At 34.5% G+C, this 17,283-nt stretch overlaps 2 protein-coding genes across 3 annotated transcripts in view; one reads left to right on the top strand and one right to left on the bottom strand.

Moving 5' to 3' along the window:
* Window positions 1-335: 335 nt before the first annotated feature.
* On the top strand, window positions 336-11,206 carry LOC120628387 (peroxisomal biogenesis factor 19). 2 transcript variants are annotated; one of them, XM_039896733.1, is made up of 8 exons: window positions 336-483; window positions 2,459-2,611; window positions 4,062-4,112; window positions 4,742-4,833; window positions 5,818-5,946; window positions 6,414-6,565; window positions 7,573-7,693; window positions 8,339-11,205. In XM_039896733.1, the coding sequence occupies exons 1-8, from the start codon at window positions 420-422 to the stop codon at window positions 8,447-8,449; spliced, it is 873 nt and encodes a 290-aa protein (XP_039752667.1). In that variant the 5' UTR covers window positions 336-419; the 3' UTR covers window positions 8,450-11,205. The 2 variants fall into 2 exon arrangements, with proteins under 2 accessions (XP_039752667.1, XP_039752669.1); XM_039896735.1 differs by lacking the exon at window positions 4,062-4,112 and having other exon boundaries at window positions 8,339-11,206.
* A 304-nt stretch (window positions 11,207-11,510) lies between these two features.
* Window positions 11,511-17,283, bottom strand: part of LOC120628383 (fatty acyl-CoA reductase wat-like) — a 64,599-nt gene continuing 58,826 nt past the window's right edge. The window contains exons 8-11 of the mRNA XM_039896729.1: window positions 16,968-17,029; window positions 15,233-15,449; window positions 14,185-14,365; window positions 11,511-13,122 (exon numbers count right to left, since the gene is read on the bottom strand). Coding sequence (XP_039752663.1) covers window positions 12,774-13,122; window positions 14,185-14,365; window positions 15,233-15,449; window positions 16,968-17,029 — 809 coding nt within the window. The 3' untranslated portion in view covers window positions 11,511-12,773. The remainder of the gene's footprint in view (window positions 13,123-14,184; window positions 14,366-15,232; window positions 15,450-16,967; window positions 17,030-17,283) is intronic.

Here is a 17,283-nt window from a genome sequence, read left to right as displayed (position 1 = left end):
GGCCTAAACCCCATTCCCAGAGAAGATCCGCGCTCTGTTGTGGGCTGGTAATGGGTTAATGATGATGAAACTTTATGATCTGACTCTCTGAACTCCAGTAATCTTGAATTGTTGGAGCACAAGGTTGCAATTTTTATAGTATTCTAAAAGTATTTTTTTCAACTCACGTTATTTTTTAAATAGTAGATAAATAACGGATTGACACTGCCCCATAACTTTAAAAGCTATAGACTACAAGTTCAAGTAAAGCGTTCTTAGTTCTTATAGCCATGTGAAGTACTAGCTTTTAAGGACTTGTCTATGGTGGTCTTGTGATACTTTTTTTACAACTGGCAATAAATTTCTTATGTCAGAAAAAAATTCGGAGCTGAACGTACTTCGGTTCTTTTTCTTCTAAATAATTATCTAAATATTTTATAATGTCGGAAAATAAGGATGTTGCGAGGAACGACGCCGATCCCGAATTGGATGACTTGTTGGACAGTAAGTTGTAATTTAATACTATAACCTAAATATGTGTTACACAACTTTGCTATTATTTCCTCATTTATCATAAATGGCAGAAATAATACGGCATGACATCGGCGGAATCACCTGTGTCGGACTGGAAGAATTTCACGTTTCAGTTCTTAATCTTATTTAGGTAGGTATTTAAAATATTAGAATGCAATGTAGTAAACTTTGGACTCTTGCGAACTTCATAAGCTAGGTATCTATTAAAATAAATTGCTTTAAATTTGCTATCCGCTATGCGTGCCGCACTATGGTGAAGCAAATATAAGCTTGTCTATATTATATCAAGTCTTTGTTAAGTATGCTATAGATGTCATGACAAAACAAATGTACATCCTGTACATTCAATTCATCAATTATTACTTCCGGTAGGTAATAAAACAACTGCTTTAAAAATAGAAACTTCAGAATAGTCTTAACTTCTCTGATCCGTTTGCCCAAATAGGGAAAATTTGTTGTGAAATGCACATAGCGAATTTGAATAGGTCTCAGTGTTGATTCTGTATATATATTTTAATATGTAGAAATAACTTCACTATATTTTTCCTGTGTTGTTATTTTACATGGGGTCCTATGTGTTTCTGTGATGTGTATGTATTGTCAATAGCAATTCTTTTAATGTGTTAATTTGAAAGCATAAGTAGAAGGTAGAATGTTTGATTTGCCTAGAACCTGAAGCCTGAAAGCCATATTTAAAAAAAAGAGTTAGGAGATAAATTTGCATAGAAGTGAGGTTTTAGTTAAGCACTTACCTTTGTCTTGTTAAGCATTTATTTAAATACACTGTTACACATTTACTTCTGCCTCATTGGCTAAGCTTCAGCTTCAGATATCAAGGTGTTGAATCCTGAGAGCGGCCAATCATAAATTTGTTAGGAGTTTAGTTTTACCATACAGAATTTGTAAGAACCAGTTAACAAGTGGGCATTTTCCAACTGATGCACCAGAGCGCATGTTCTGCTGTCTGCTACCATTGAAGCCCACCACCCTGCATTTGAGCACCATGGTGGACCACTGCTCTAATTCCCTCTATCTTGTGAGAGAAGGTGTGTGCTTAGAGAGACAATATACGGATGATGATGATTATACATCACAGTCCTCAACTAGACATAAAGATATTTCTCATTGACAACAAAAATGATAGGTTCCCGCCACAACCACTGCTTAGGATGTCATATTACCCATAGTAAGTAGTACAGAAAGGCTTTGAATGTCTATTGATTTAGGCTATTCTTTTAATAATAGAGAAAATTTTATTTTGTGTATTGTGTGATGTTTTGGAAAAATGTTTGTGCGATGAACAATAATGTTTTTCAGTGTCTGGGTGTATGTTATAAGTATTTTTCCAAAACATCACACAATACTTTGGGGCTAGATGGTGATGTGTGTCATGTCATAGTATATTGATATATTTATTATATTATATTACTGACCATATGAAGCAGTGATAGCCAGTTTGAGTCCCACCATGCACCTCTAACATTTCAAACAAAACTTGCTGCAACAGTGAAGGAATACACTGTGAGTAAATCTGCATGTCTGAGAGTTCTCCTTAATGTTCTCGAAGGCATGTGGAGTCCACAAATCTGCACTGGGTCAGCGTGGTGGACTACCGTTATAACCCCTTCTCAATGTGGGAGGAGACCCATGCTCTAAGGTTGCCTTTAAGAGATTGCTTGCAGCAATAAGGCCGCCTTTGCATGTCTACATTGTTTACTGTATACTCCTGAAAGTTTCTTTTCCTGTGTGTTTACGTGCAATAAAGTGTATTTTCTTCTTCTCTATAGTGGGGATATCAATGAGTTGATATGATGAAGATGATTCACTGTGTAATTTTATTACTACTTATTGCCATCAATCAAGCAGAAAGACACAGTTTCAATAGCATACTTGTGTCCCAGTTATGCTAACAACTAAGAATAAATATTTCATTGATCAATTGCAGGTGCCTTACTAGACATGACAAAGAGACCTGAACAGGTAGCAACACCAGAGAACGTACATCATAACATATGGAGTGAGGAATTTATTAAGGAAGCAGCAGCACAATTTGAAAGCAACATGGCCTCTATTCTTGGAGGATTTAGTGGTGTGCCGGGTAATAGAATTGTCTATCTATTCTTAAAAGCTTATCTTACGAAGTGGTGATAGCCCAGTGGCCGAGACTTTGGCTTGTCTTTCAGGGAGGCAAGTTCAAATCTCAGCATGCACCTTTTCTACGTTATGTGTGTTTGAAGTAATTAAAATATCACTTGTTCAAATTGTGAAGGAAAACATTGTGATAAAACCTGCACGCTTGAGAGTTCTTCATACTGTTATGTATGCTCAAAGGTGTGTGAAGTCCACCAATCCGCACTGGGCCAGCCTGGTTTACTATGGCCTTAGCCCATGTCATTGTGAGCCCCTGATGGGTTGATATGATGATGATTTATTTTATTTTATTTATTTAGTTATTAGCTTTTCAAGGGAAACAAACAGTATGCATAAAATTAATGCTGTATTTTTATATCACACACACAACACCACAACTTAGTTATACATATAATACGATAACATTAACCACAATTGCTTAGGAAAAAGTACCAAGTTAAAATTATACAAAAAAAAAAGAAATTAAAACAATAAAGTAAAACAAAAAAAAGCTGTGGTGGTTTCGAGGACGTTTTAGATTTTATTTAGTTTTTAAATAGTTTATTTTAGGTTATAGTTATGTATTAATAAAAATTATATTTTAGAGATAATCAAATAAATAATTAATTTATAAAAAAAAAAAAAAAGCTTATAATACTTATTTTGCCATAATAAATTTTCTATAAGTGCCAATTTTGACATGAAAAATGTCCTTCTCACAATATTTGCTGTTGAAAGCATTGCACGCACAAGATAAAAAGTTATGTTACATTTATGTTTTTATCTTATCTTACAAAAGTAATGAGAAAACAAAGACAATTTTCGGTAAAATATGCACTATGTGTTATTAAATCTATTTTTTTCTCCAAATAAGAACTTAAGTTATACATAGGAAACTATAAAGCCTTCTGTTCCTGCGCCTGTCTTCGTACTAGGGTGGACCACTCCAGCTCACTCCAGCTCACTCCAGCTTAGCAGGCCGCCCGGGTCGTCAAAACTATAGTCTTGTCCAGACATGTACATTTGCTCATGGAATCATAAAATCTGTATTTGCTGACACGTGTCATGATCACGGTTATGATAGAGTTCTCAATACAATACGGCCCGTAACTGCGATGGAGAGTCCCTTTTGTTCTGATCATCATAGGAGAGCTGGCACAGAACTGGACAATTTGGGATAAGAAACCATGCTTCGTAAGGTCATACGGATGCAGGCAGATGATACATATCAGAACTCAGAGTGATAAACATACTAAACCAAGCCATAACTACTAAGAGTTTATTTTGATAACAATCTTGTTATTAAAACCAAAACTTCCGTTTCCTCAGGCAAATCAAGGCCTTATATGACACGATGATGGCAAATCTTCACGTACATGGGGCAACAAAATGTCATTGATAAAATTTACTTGTTACAGAGGAGCAAATATCACAAGAGCAAATCACGCAGACCTTTTCAAAAATGGCAGGTGTGAATTTTTTGTTACCACTTTTCAATTCCAAAGCAAAGTAAAACAAAGCTGAGTAGGAAAATGGTCCAGAGCGGCCAAAAACGTCAGATACAGTGATGCTTTATCGCTCTAATCTGATTTAAAGGGGCACTCGAAGTGTCCAGAAATATATCATGTGTATGCTCAATACCCATTTAATCACTTAGGTATAAAATAGGAATAATACCCCTTTGAACCAAATGGTGGCTGTCACCAACAAAAACATGCCATCGGAGGATTGACTGGAAGCCGTCGGACAACAAATATATTTGAAGAATTTATATTGTGCCGATCCCACTTAATTTGGGATATGTGCAAGAAAAAGTTGTCCTATCTCTTATCATTTGCCATTCTTGGTCATTTTATTCTTAAAGAACCCAAACTTTTTTGATATATCGTATAGTCTGGTCTTTGGCCATTGCTCGTTACCACCCTACCAACAAAGCTGAGCCGCTAGGTTCTATGTCGGGTAGAGCGGTATCTTAGACTTACTACTTATCCCCAGGTGAGATTGCGGTAAACTGCTGTGGAATAAAAAACAATTATATAAATCTAAATGTATTGTATACATAATTTGAAAGCTAATAAGTGTATATTATAATCATCAGAAGCCGCAGCACAAGTATTAAAACCTCCATCAGATGACGCCGCAACTGAACCAGAAGCCAATGATCCCGCAGTACAAGAAAAAATTGACGAGGTGCACAGCTTTTTTTATTTTAAAGATTCTGGTAAAATAAAAGGTACAAAATACACTACAACGTTAAAAATACACATGATTCTTTTAATTAATCTAGACAAAAAGAACTATATGCTGAGTGTTGATGGCACTACAAAATACAGTTGTCACTACCCCACCTATGAATGGGAGTTGTACGAGGCGACTAAGGGAATTTAATGAGAACGGACAGCCTTTGTGCTAATACTATCATCTAGTGTGATCACCAACCCATCTGGCCACAGTAGTGATTATGGGTAAACACCCTTTTGGGAGAAGCCTTTAGTCCAGCAATGGACTGTTATAGGCTATTGAGGTGTTGTACCTACTTTACTGAATATGGGGTTGACGGTATGAAAAATCACATGCACTATCGCTATTTCAAAATGTGTGTGCAACCAAATTGTTTGAATTTTACAAATTGTGTGATTTTATATATTATTCCAGTGTCACACTGTTCATGCAGGATGAACTCCGAAACTATTATTATTATTATTAAACTCTTTATTTGTATACCATAACATTAACATATATAAAATATAATAAAAACAGAAACATATCGAAAGAAGTAGAATACAAAAGGCGGCCTTATCGCTTAATAGCGATCTCTGCCAGGCAACCTTTGAATTAGGAAAAAAAAGAAGAGGAGAATAGACTGCTGGTGGTACAAATTTTAAAATACATACATGCAAATAAGTACATATTAATACATAAACTAGTGTACTCAAATAGATCAAAGTACACTACTGAACAGATTTTAACTTTTTTTTTTATATGTTTTTTATTCCTATACTTAAGAGATAGTATAGTTTATATCTCAATTAAAAACTAATAATTCGCAATAATATATATTGCAATCATATATTATTGCAAATTATTTGTTTCATACGTAAGAAAACTACAGCAGTGGCCGGGGTCTACTACTATTTTTTTTTTCTAAATTAACTTTGTCAAAACTCTTTCTAGGTATCAGCAGCGATTTCGCAAACTCTTCAGAACTTAAATACGAATGCGGAAAATCTGCAGACACCATTTTCAGATGCAGACCTCGCGAACATGTTCAATAATTTTAATCTTGGCGAGGGAGGGAACCAGGTAAGATAATTGTCTTTATATATATATTATATATATATTTATTTAGGAAGCCAACGTTATATACTACTACTTCTTTAAATTATTATAAACAATAACGATAATATTAAGATTAACTTAAGACTAAAACAATTAACGACAACTAGGTAACTCACCTTATCTCAAACCACACAGAGTTTATGTGACAAGGTATACATTAGTGATATTAAGTTAAGTTGTAATCACTAGTAGTCAGTAGACGACATAGCAAGTTTATGATTACAATTTGTACATAGATGTCATAACAGATCCCTACCCCACGCAACATTATCACTGAGAAAGTTATTTTAGACTAAAATTCTTTAAGGTTGCCGATACATATTTAATGCTATTAGTGTTTTAGTCTTATCAAACAAATTAACTGGAAGCTGCGTCTTTATGCGTTGTTGTTTTTTAATAAACATAATAAAAATAATAATTAATGATTTCAGGAAGGCAACATGTTCCTACCATTCATGCAAGGCATGATGCAATCATTGTTGTCCAAGGAGGTGCTCTATCCGTCCCTTAAGGAGCTGGTCGAGAAGTACCCCACCTGGTTAGCGGAGAATAAAGGAAAGATAGAACAGAGTGAACTTGAGAGGTAAGGTTTCTGTTTTTATAAATAAATATAATATATATAGATAAATTATAAATAAATATAAATATACTACGACAATACTCACATCGCCATCTAGTCCCAAAGTAATTGTAGCTTGTGTTATGAGTACTAACAATGACTGGTGAATATTTTTATGAATAATATACATTTATAAATATCCAGACACTGAAAAACATATATGTCTATGACACAAACATTTTCCAGCCGTGGAAAACGAACCCACAGCCTTAGACTCAGAAAGCAGATTCGACGCCCACTGAGCCATCGGCCGTCATTAAAAACAAAAGTTAAATTGAGAATCTTCGAATTATACATGAAAGTCTAGTTTTCTACTTAAATGGTGCCAATAAGGGTTTTTAATATACACAGGCTACACACATATCTTAAATGAACACAAATAACCAATAATAATAATATAAATAAATTATATAATATAAATTGTTTAAAAAAAAAAAATTAATGGTGTTTTTTGTTTGTCGTTCATAATTTACACTGTTGAAAATTCATATATACAATCATATCATTTTATCATTATCATTTATTTATACTATTATTGATTATAATTTATAATAAATAAAAAAATAATGTTATACAAATCTATTAATATGAACTAAATTGGCAAGTATAAAAATAGTGCTGTCCTTTTCATAATAGAAAAAAAAACTGCGACAAGTAAGCTCAAAGCAACAGAAGCACCCTCACCTCTATAATAAAGGCTCAATTCAAATTAAAGGTGTGAAATGTAAGATTTATATGACATAGTGTTGTTTATAATGACCTCCACATAAAATATTGAAAAGTTTGCTTTATGTATCATATAATAAAGCTCACTTTCCAATGATTTAATTAGATTTTTATTCATGTCAAGTCCATACGATGCGTTAAGGCCCGCATGTCTGAAATATAATCTTGCTAAACTGTAAGAATCTTTTAGACATGCAGAGATACATAATATGTTGTTCACAAAGATTGTTGTATTATTGTTGAAGGTTCGAGAAACAGCAAAGTCTTATGCAGCAAGTGTGCTCAGAACTGGAGCCCGAACAAGACACAGATAATGAAGACGTGAAACGAAAGCGCTTTGAGACTGTACTCAAGTTAATGCAACAGGTATGTTCGAATAGTTATCATCTGATCATCGTCAACAATCTATTACTGGCCCACTACCCTGGTCCAGTTCGAATTGGTGGACCGTTGGCCCAGTGTGGATTGATGAAGAATCATTTATCAAATCAAAACAATCAACTACTAATATTTTATAGCTGAAGATTTTCATTATTTGATTAATCGCGCAATATTTACTGGTTTAATTGAAAAAAAATGTTTTTGGATAGAACATTTATCGAAGAAGCCTATAACATTAAAACATCACTAACATTCTGCATATAAATAAACCTAAAAAATATATTCGCTTCAAGAGTGCCACAGGCACATAATTATGTTTCTCATTGTTGTGAGGTGATATTATTTATCTTAAAAAATAATATAAACTCTCATAGCTTTATTGTTTTATATATAATTAAAATTAATCTTACTTTTTTATACTCCGCCAAAAGCAGGAACCAAACAGATCTTTGAACAGTTCATCAATTTTCTTTTGTCTAGAGTATCTGTTATTTCTGAGTACTATCTAAACTCTAATTATATTATCTTATGACAAGTTAGGAAACTTTATTTTTAATAACGCCCGCATTTATTTTTCAATTATTTTCAAAATTTATGTGTGTAATATAGACATATTCTTTTATTTTTTAGATGCAAGACCTAGGACAACCGCCCACAGAACTGGTTGGCGACATATCCGCCGCGCCAGAAGGGTTCGTGGCCCCAACCGGCCAAGACGCATCACAATGCACCGTCATGTAATGACAGACCAACAAACATACATGTGAATGTACTGCGTAGTATACAAAACGTATAGACTAATTGTTGCTTTACTGCGGAAATGAGAATAATCATCCATCGTACCTCTCCTACTCTGTGACATTTACTAATCGGGGACCCTCTAAATAGCTGCCCACCTCTAGTAAAATACGGCAATGTTAAACTAAAATCGACCTAATGCTCTTTTTTTTAAATCATACATTCCTTACCACCGATTTATGTCACACACTTTCCATTTGGTGCGAACATGAGCTTTGAAACGAGTGCAATTAGGTCTATTTTACTCTTAACGTTATAGTGTTTCATTACCTAAATTCCATTGACGCTTACGAGATGGGTGCAGGGTGTTCAATTGAAATGATAACTACGCAGTGACATTTCTTCAATGTACTGTCAACATTGACGCTACAAATTAGTTACGAGTTTACCTAGCCAATACGCCCTGATATATCACTATCATCTGTGCAACTTACCTGCTGGGTACCGAATGGATAAACAAATCAAAGTTTACTAATAATGTAAAGTACTACCACTTTTATAAGCCATTTTAACTTCTTTTCTATTTTATTTTTGTCAGTAATCTCGCACCGAATAATAGACTAAGCATTGTTTCTTAACGCTTAGATTAATACAACAACAAGAGAGTCGTGCTGTCTTGCTACCTACTAAACTTCCCCCAATGCATAATCCCTATGAATACGCAATCAAACAGCAGGGGCCAAACGACCAATAGGGGATGAAGACTTTCCTTAAGTAAATATGGTGTACTCTGATTGGCTGACATATTTTCGTGCGTACCAATGAGATTACATCGCGGCAGATCGTCATTATCTCAACTGATGAACTTGGCTTGGTAACTTGGTATCTCATGGCTGACCAATGGTATTTTGGGTATTTTCATGATAGTTTATCTATCTTCTTTAAATATATAAATTAATCGCTGTTCGTGAGTCTCACTTAAACTTGAGAACGTACGAACGAAATAATGTGGGTCTTGAAATATTCGTAGAAGTCTAGGTAAGGTTTAAACGATTTGAAAAATATTAAAACTTGACATACAAACGTATAATTCTTATGTATGTGTGTTTGCAACCTAACTACTCACAAACAGTTAGGGCCGGTAGGTGGTGCTGCTTAACCGGACACGAAGTCTGCAGTGCCCGTTAGTTTTATATATATTTTAAAAGTAATGGTTATTTGCCATTATGGCAAGAAATGCTTGTTCCTAAACGTACCTTAAAAATACTTCGTATTCAAGGTCGTTCATTTTATGCACCGTATCGACTCGAACACCGTCTTGACTCATATTAAAAGCATACGAATATGTGCTTTACGTCTGTGTCATAAAGCTAACTTTTCAGTATTTTTGTGCTATAAGTATACTAAGAGTTGGAACACTCGTAGTCACACACTTTAAACAGGACTTTATGTGTTAAGACTTAGTCTTAAAACAACTGTACATATGTACTATGCCTTGACGAAAAGATTTCAAACAAGTTATTGATAAACCTATATATAGACTCTTAACTGGTTTGTACTGAAGGCTATACACCAAAAGACGGGATGATTATAATTGTTTCTAATTTTATAGTAATGATTGCGATCATGTTGAAGATTGTGTTTTTATATAATGGTGATGAATTTGTTTAGTGATAATCTTTATCATAATATATTCCGACGTTGATAAAAATCAGTAATAACAGTATTAGAGACTTTTGTGACAGACCACGTTCTGGGAACTGCCGCCAAGCAATATTGCTGTATTCTGGACAGAATAAGCACCAGTATAAAACAAATCAATCAAACCTTACCGCTGTACAAAATATTTATGATTGTGAATATAATCCATTAAAGTTGTTACGATTGTCACGGGATATATGGTGATTAAATGTATTTATTAATTATTGTGATGTGTAATTTTGCTAATGAATCATCTCATTAATTATTATTATTTGAATTAACAGGTCAAAAGGGCTCGTTTTGTTATAAAATCTCGCTTATAGTTGAATTTTGTTATTTTTTTTATTATTTGGAGTAACGAAAAGTTGAAGACTTAGTGTAGTTAATGGATTTATTTATTTATTTGAATATTGAGTTGTGCTTTTTAGCCTGTAATTTCTTTTTTTTTAAGTTTTCTTATAAACCGATTTCAAATAACAGTTAAGTCAAGACCAGGTAGGGTTTGCTGTATAAATAAAACATTATAAATATACCTATTAAGTTTATCAGCAAAAATTCTTTCATGTACGTTATTTACAGATCAAAGCAGATTTTATTTACAGTTGTATAAATTTCGAACGTAATCGAAATTTATAGCAATTTTACAAAATTTTATTTGAATGACAAAATTATGTCAAATGTTCTATAATTTATGTGCCAAAGAAATATCATTTATTATAATATATTCTATGAAACAGATCGGTAAATATAAATACTCCCAGATAGATAGGTACGGTACTAGTCTATAAAATTATCCAGTGAGATGTTGATTAATAAACGTATTGATGCGAGATGGTATCTTATCTATTGATAGTTATATAAACAATGTAACTCTTTTTGTACGCCGCATTTGTATTTTTATTTTATGTTTATATTTGCACAAATTTTATTTTCTTGTATTATAGTTTTTATTTAACTTTAATTGTTATTTACGAATGTATTGTAGTTGTGTTGTTATCTGATAATAAACTGATATTCATAAGTGAACAAAGTTTCAATTTTCAACCCCAGTCTAGAAATAATATTTTTTTTATACCATTAGTCCTTGTCAACATGTCCCCGGCCCACTGTTTAGAATGTGATAATATAGCCAAGTTCGGATTAGTAGACTTCGTAAGGCATTGAAAACATTATTTCCTCTTGTTTTTCTTCACCGTGAGCAAGTGATGTTTAACTGCTTAAAACGCACATAACTCCGAAAAGTAAGAGGCGCATGTCGGGGTCAAACTCTGTACCCCGGAAAGGAAAACCCATATTCTTCTCGGTCATATCACCGCTTTTGTTTATTAAAAATCAACTCAATTAAAATAAAACATTTATTTAAAAAAAAAAACATTTTTTTTTTATTTTATAAATAAAAATTACTTAGCTTATCCAATGGCAACTAACTAAATACTATTTGAGCACACTATTTACTATAAAAAAGATATTCACGCCTGCGTTAACAAGGATGAGGTAAGTTAAACTTGCCTTATCCTTAATGCCAAACAGTGACGTCCAGCCAGCGTCCTTAGCGGCGCTCAAGTTAGCATCCACCGTGCGACCAATCACACGAACCGCGATTTAGGGCAAGACACATGATTGGTCGCACGCTGGACGCAAACATGAAACAGGTTGTATGCGTCTCGCTTAAAGCTTATAATAGGTACACACCCTTATGACAATAATTCTCACGAAATAAAAATTATTTCGTGAAACATGGCTCATAATTATACGATAATCAAGCTATAAAACCTGATTTTTTATAAAAATATTTACACAAGCCGTATCCATAATTATACTAGCCAGAAATTTTATTAGATAAATACGTCATCAGTATTTGATTTCTATGTATTAAAAGCATAGGGTCTATATTTATCTATTTACACTTGGTAAAGTGCTAGTTTGTAGCTATACTCTTTGGGTCGGACTAAAAAACTTTGTATAGCTGGTTTATTATTCATAATCTTTTCTCTCTATCCGTCTCTAAGTTACTGCTTGAGAATCAAAAGAAGAAGACAATAAATTGCGCTTAGCAATGTTTACGATTGAGACAATTATTCGTTTAAAAAGAATCATTTTTTTTATTATATAAAAATAGTATTCACATAGTAATTTGATTGGATTTTAGAATTAAAATCATCGATTATATTCCAGTTCATTGCACAAATATGTTCTGTCTATGAAATTGTTGAAAATTCGCGAAGAACAAGTTAATAAGGTTCCTAAAAAAACTTTATTCCATAAAAAATACTTAATGTTCTGAGTGTCTTATTTGCTACGATTTAATAATTGAAATTCAACAAAATAAAAAAAAAACATAGCCTACATAGTTAAATTAAAACACCCAAAAGATAAAGGTGAATGAAGCCAACTTTAAGTTCTTCTATCATCATCAGACTAATAGATTTCCCACTGCTGGGTACTATCCCTCTCTCTTATATAGAGCATGGACCCACCGTGCTGCTCCTATGCGGGTCGGCGGACTTAAGTAACGACTACGATCAGGTGTTAACGCTAATGGCCAAGTCCGACCAATATACCCAATAGCCTTATGTATTCTTAAAAACACAGTCCATTTAACTTAACAATTGTATAATTAACCTATTTAACCTAAAACCATTCTTGTTAAGAACATTAATAATTTTACTAAACCAAAACAGAGTAAACTGATGCAGAAGTAGTGTAAAACCTTAAGTCTGAAATGCCTCCTCTTGCTTTGTGGGATCGTGTCCAGGGGGTCTTTTAGCAGATGTACCCTCACGCCTTTGATATATGCTTTACAATATTCGTTCCAATCGACCGAGCCCATGTCGCAGTTGAAGATATCCTTGTCAGCATCGCACAGTTCTTTGTGTAGGTTTTGGGTATTGTTGTTATGGAATTTCCACTCCCTCAGGGCGAAATATCCTATGACCGCTGAGAATTTTTCTATTTTCTTGTAGGCTTTTCTTAACCTGTAATGTGGGAAAAGAATTTTAACATCTCCAATAATAAAGTATTCTTTTAGAAATTTCTTTTAGAACTTTTAAAGGGGAACAAATCCGCCATAAATTTTTTTAATCAAGGTAACTTTAACCGTTAATGCATCGCCCTTATCGGAATCTCTCTAAAGGAATAATTTGCCATGGTTTTGCACTATTTTTAATTGATGGTCTGCTGCTATTAATAGTAGCGTGACCACAGAATTAAGAACATACAGAACCCGCATTGAGCCATTACTGCATTGTGTAAAAGAACCGCTGCAATAATAAATGATGAAAACGCCCCGCGCACGTATCACTTCACGCCTGCTTAATGTTGCTAGCTCACAAACTCTTTTCCATTTTATGGTAAAAGTTTAGAACATGAGATGTAAAATAATTACTGTCAACTGCTAAATCGAGTAAAGTTATTAAGCCTGTTCGAGAAACACTACCAAAGTGGAGAGTATTTGTTTCTTCAATATTAGTCGTTTACACGGCTTCTGTATGTTTTTAATATTGTGAGCTTGTATAGCCTTCCTCGATAAATGGACTATCCAACACAAAAAGATTTTTCTTATTCGAACTAATAGTTCCTGAGATAAGCGCGTTTCTTTAGATGGTTAATAAAGATAGTCGAGATTAAACCCCTGAATAATAGCTGTGTGTACATTTAGTATGTACCTACATTTACTCATTTTTGTATCATTTAGTTACTTAAAACCCAGGAAAATGGCACGGTGCCTCTAGGTTGGGCTCTTACGCTTATCTTTTTACAATCTTTTAATGCTCAATTGAACCGAATGGATATTGATAAGCCTCTGTAAAAATGGTCTTGAAATTCACTAGATTTTTTATGCTAAAAGAATGAAATACCTACTGCAAGCATGTGTTTGTTGATTTGTCCTGTCCGCAACAGACAATATACAGTTTACGCGAATAATATACCTGCAGTCCTACACGACTTGCTACATCTTCTTTTTTAGATTTTGGGTACAGTAAATTCTTTAAATATTCAAATGAATTAAATTGCAATAAATTATGATCTATACTTACATAGGTTTCTTCCCAATTAAAACTAAAACAGCGTCTACTATGTAAGCTGGTATCCAATGAAGGAATAGGCAGTAAAAGTTGTACAGGAACTTCGAAGGAGTTATCATAAACAGATAGTACCAGATTGCTGAGATTGTCGGCACTTCGAATCCGTGCACTTCGTTGTATTTCATGAAGTTTTCTGTGGGAAAATTACAATATTAGGAATTTATGACGTGGGTACCTATAAATATATCTATAAAATTTGGTATGATAACGCTGTACCCAAACTCGGTGCCGTGGATCATAATACACGGTTGTTATTGATGAATAAATCTATCAGAGTTCCTCTAATTTAGGAAATCCAAAATAAATCTGAACTGAGTACAAAACTGAGTCCAGTCTACACTTAAAACCCACAATGTTCAACCATTTGTGTCATGAACGTATGGACACTGGCTGACGTATGATTGTTTGCGCGCCGGTACTCTCTATGAGTAGACAAATAAGCTAATTCACTATATACCTACTAATTGGCATTACACAAAAGCAACAGGAGGATGGTAAGTACCTGTGGTGTAATGTGATGGTAAGTTTACCTGTGACAATTTGTGGAAATCTCTTAATAATAAATTTCGGAAGCCTTTTAACGCTGCGTTTCCCGGTGAAAATGGTGGCATTCCGACGATGCTCTCCGTCGTTTTGCGAATTAGCGTCGCCACTTGTTTACAGGCTAGTCTTAGGATCGTGTTGTTACGGCAGATCAGAATACAGTTGTCCCCACCCTTCCTCTATCCGCGATGTCCGCGATGTGGGCGACTAAGGAAATATTACGGAGAAAAGACAGCAGACACGAGTATGTCTTTGCTACTGCAATCTACTGCGACCACCAAACCATCTGCACATCGTGGTGATTATGAGCAAATACTCCCGTTGGAAGAGGCCTTTAGTCCAGCAGAGGACTTATATAGGCTACTGATGATGACATATTACCTATGATTGGGATTTTCCATCTTATTTATTCACGTAATAAAGATCAGCGTTGTAACTTGTATCTATATAATCTTACCCCAAGAAAGTGGTGCTTGTTCTGAGGACACATAATTATAAATCGTTGGTAGCTGGTCCACGGGAGCTTCCTCATGATTCCCAGGGTAGTCTCTAGCTGTCTTCCACGCAGCTGCAATACAGCCGTTAACGACCAGGTCCCCAGGTACTAAATCAGCGATCGCCTTGGGGTTGCAGTTCAGAGCGTGTATGAGGCCCACTGCCGCACCTACTACCACCTGAAATAAATGAAATATGAGTTTGGAAGCCTAGTTGCTAGAGTTTCGGCTTCCCTTTAGGGGGGCCGAGTTTTGAACTTTTCGAAGTTGTTTTTTTAATTTTAGGATAAAAAACACTAGCTTTACCGGTGAATGGAAACCTGCATGCCTAAGAGGTCTCCATAACATTCGAAGGTATGTGATGTCTATCAATCCGCCCTTGGCCAGAGTGGTGGAATACAGCCTTAACATTTCTCATTCGAAGAGGAGACCCATGACCTGTAGTGGGCCGTTAACGGGTTGAGAATAACCCCCTGTATTTTCAACAGCTGCGCCTTTACAAAACCCGCACTGACACCTGCTAAGCCCAATTTTTGTGACGCTAAATCTTAAATCACGTATGGATTCTGTCTTGGATATTGAACATCTCCTATCTTATATCTTTAAACGAGCAATTCTTATATATATAAATATATATATAATTGAAATCTCGGAATCGGCTCCAACGATTTTCATGAAGTTTAGTATACAGGGGGTTTCGGGGGCAATAAATCGATCTAGCTAGGATTCATTTAAACTGGAATCTCGGAATCATTTATATTGGACATACGACTATTTGTTTAACTCAACTCATTTATGGACGAAGTCGCGCGGGTCCGCTAGTAATATTAATAACAGGAGGTTTTCGTAAATTCGTAAATTATAAAATTATCAACTCTGGTGCAATGTTATTCTCATAGACCCTTTAATTAGGACAGCCAAAATGACGACGCAAAAAATACTTAATAAATACATTCTGTCTGCTCTGTGCTACTTCACATCCAAACATTAAATATACATGAGCCCTTTGTTCCGTTAAATTATTAATACATTGAATTTTAAATATAAATATTAATTAATTACTAAGTTATTTCTGGTCATTGCACAGCTATCATGCATTGCATTTAATCGACAACAAATCGATGACTCAAAAATTTGACCTGTAGGTCAGGGCTTTCCAACCTGGGCGCCAAAGTAGTACCTACAGAGGTGCACCGCGAGGCGCGTGCTGCAGTGTCACGGGCCTATACAAAAAAAAAATTGTGGAGATCGCCAAGCTTTGCCATCCCATTATTAGTTCATTTCTCTTAATTCCTTTTATGGTTTTAACTAACAATTAGGTACCTATCTATTAAAACCAGCTATATGGTTACGCGCCCCGGATAAATTTCTCAACTTGTAAGTGCGCTGCTGGCATAATAAGGTTGGGTACCCCTGCTATAGGTAATAATTGTATTTGAATGGCTAAGTACCTACCTACCTTGTACCTAGTTAGGTATTAGATACACTAAAATACTAGAATATTGCAACGCAAACATTAAATCAATTTGAATTTATTACACTACAAGTCAGACCTCACCTGCAAACAAGTGCAAAAAACTTTCAAAAGAATTGCGTGGGCTATCAGAAAAATAAAACAATTGCTTCTGCTTTCAAAAATGCGAATAAAAATCTTATCAGTTTTAACAACAGTATTAGTTAGGACTACTAGGTACTTACCCCAGTGGGACCGTAAACATTGTCGATCCACCCTTGTAGTGGCTCCCTCGCTGTTCCAATGACTGAAACAATAAAATAAATAAGAAAACTGAACTTGGATCACATTATCAGCTACCGAAAAAATTAAGGCCATTCTTATTTGTTTAAAGATATTTATAATAGATGAATAAACTAATCAGTAATCACAAAAGAAAATCTAAACAATGCGTGCCAAGGCCTTAATGATGAATGGAACATTTTACAGGCATCTTTTGGTAAAAAGAAAACGAGATAATTCAAACTGTGTATGGACAAAGCATTTATTAAAATTAAAAGT

Source organism: Pararge aegeria, chromosome 12 (assembly GCF_905163445.1).
Source record: "Pararge aegeria chromosome 12, ilParAegt1.1, whole genome shotgun sequence".
NCBI classification, from domain to species: Eukaryota; Metazoa; Arthropoda; class Insecta; order Lepidoptera; family Nymphalidae; genus Pararge; species Pararge aegeria.
Note: the sequence above shows the minus strand (reverse complement) of the source record. Positions and strands in the feature narration are given on the sequence as shown.

What these genes read in the sequence shown, in the direction of transcription:
- LOC120628387 (XM_039896733.1), top strand. Translation starts at nt 420, where the DNA reads ATGTCGGAAAATAAGGATGTTGCGAGGAACGACGCCGATCCCGAATTG. An exon ending in GACCTTTTCAAAAATGGCAG is followed by an intron (nt 4,113 to 4,741) that starts GTGTGAATTTTT and finishes TATAATCATCAG; the next exon opens with AAGCCGCAGCACAAGTATTA. An exon ending in TTGGCGAGGGAGGGAACCAG is followed by an intron (nt 5,947 to 6,413) that starts GTAAGATAATTG and finishes TAATGATTTCAG; the next exon opens with GAAGGCAACATGTTCCTACC.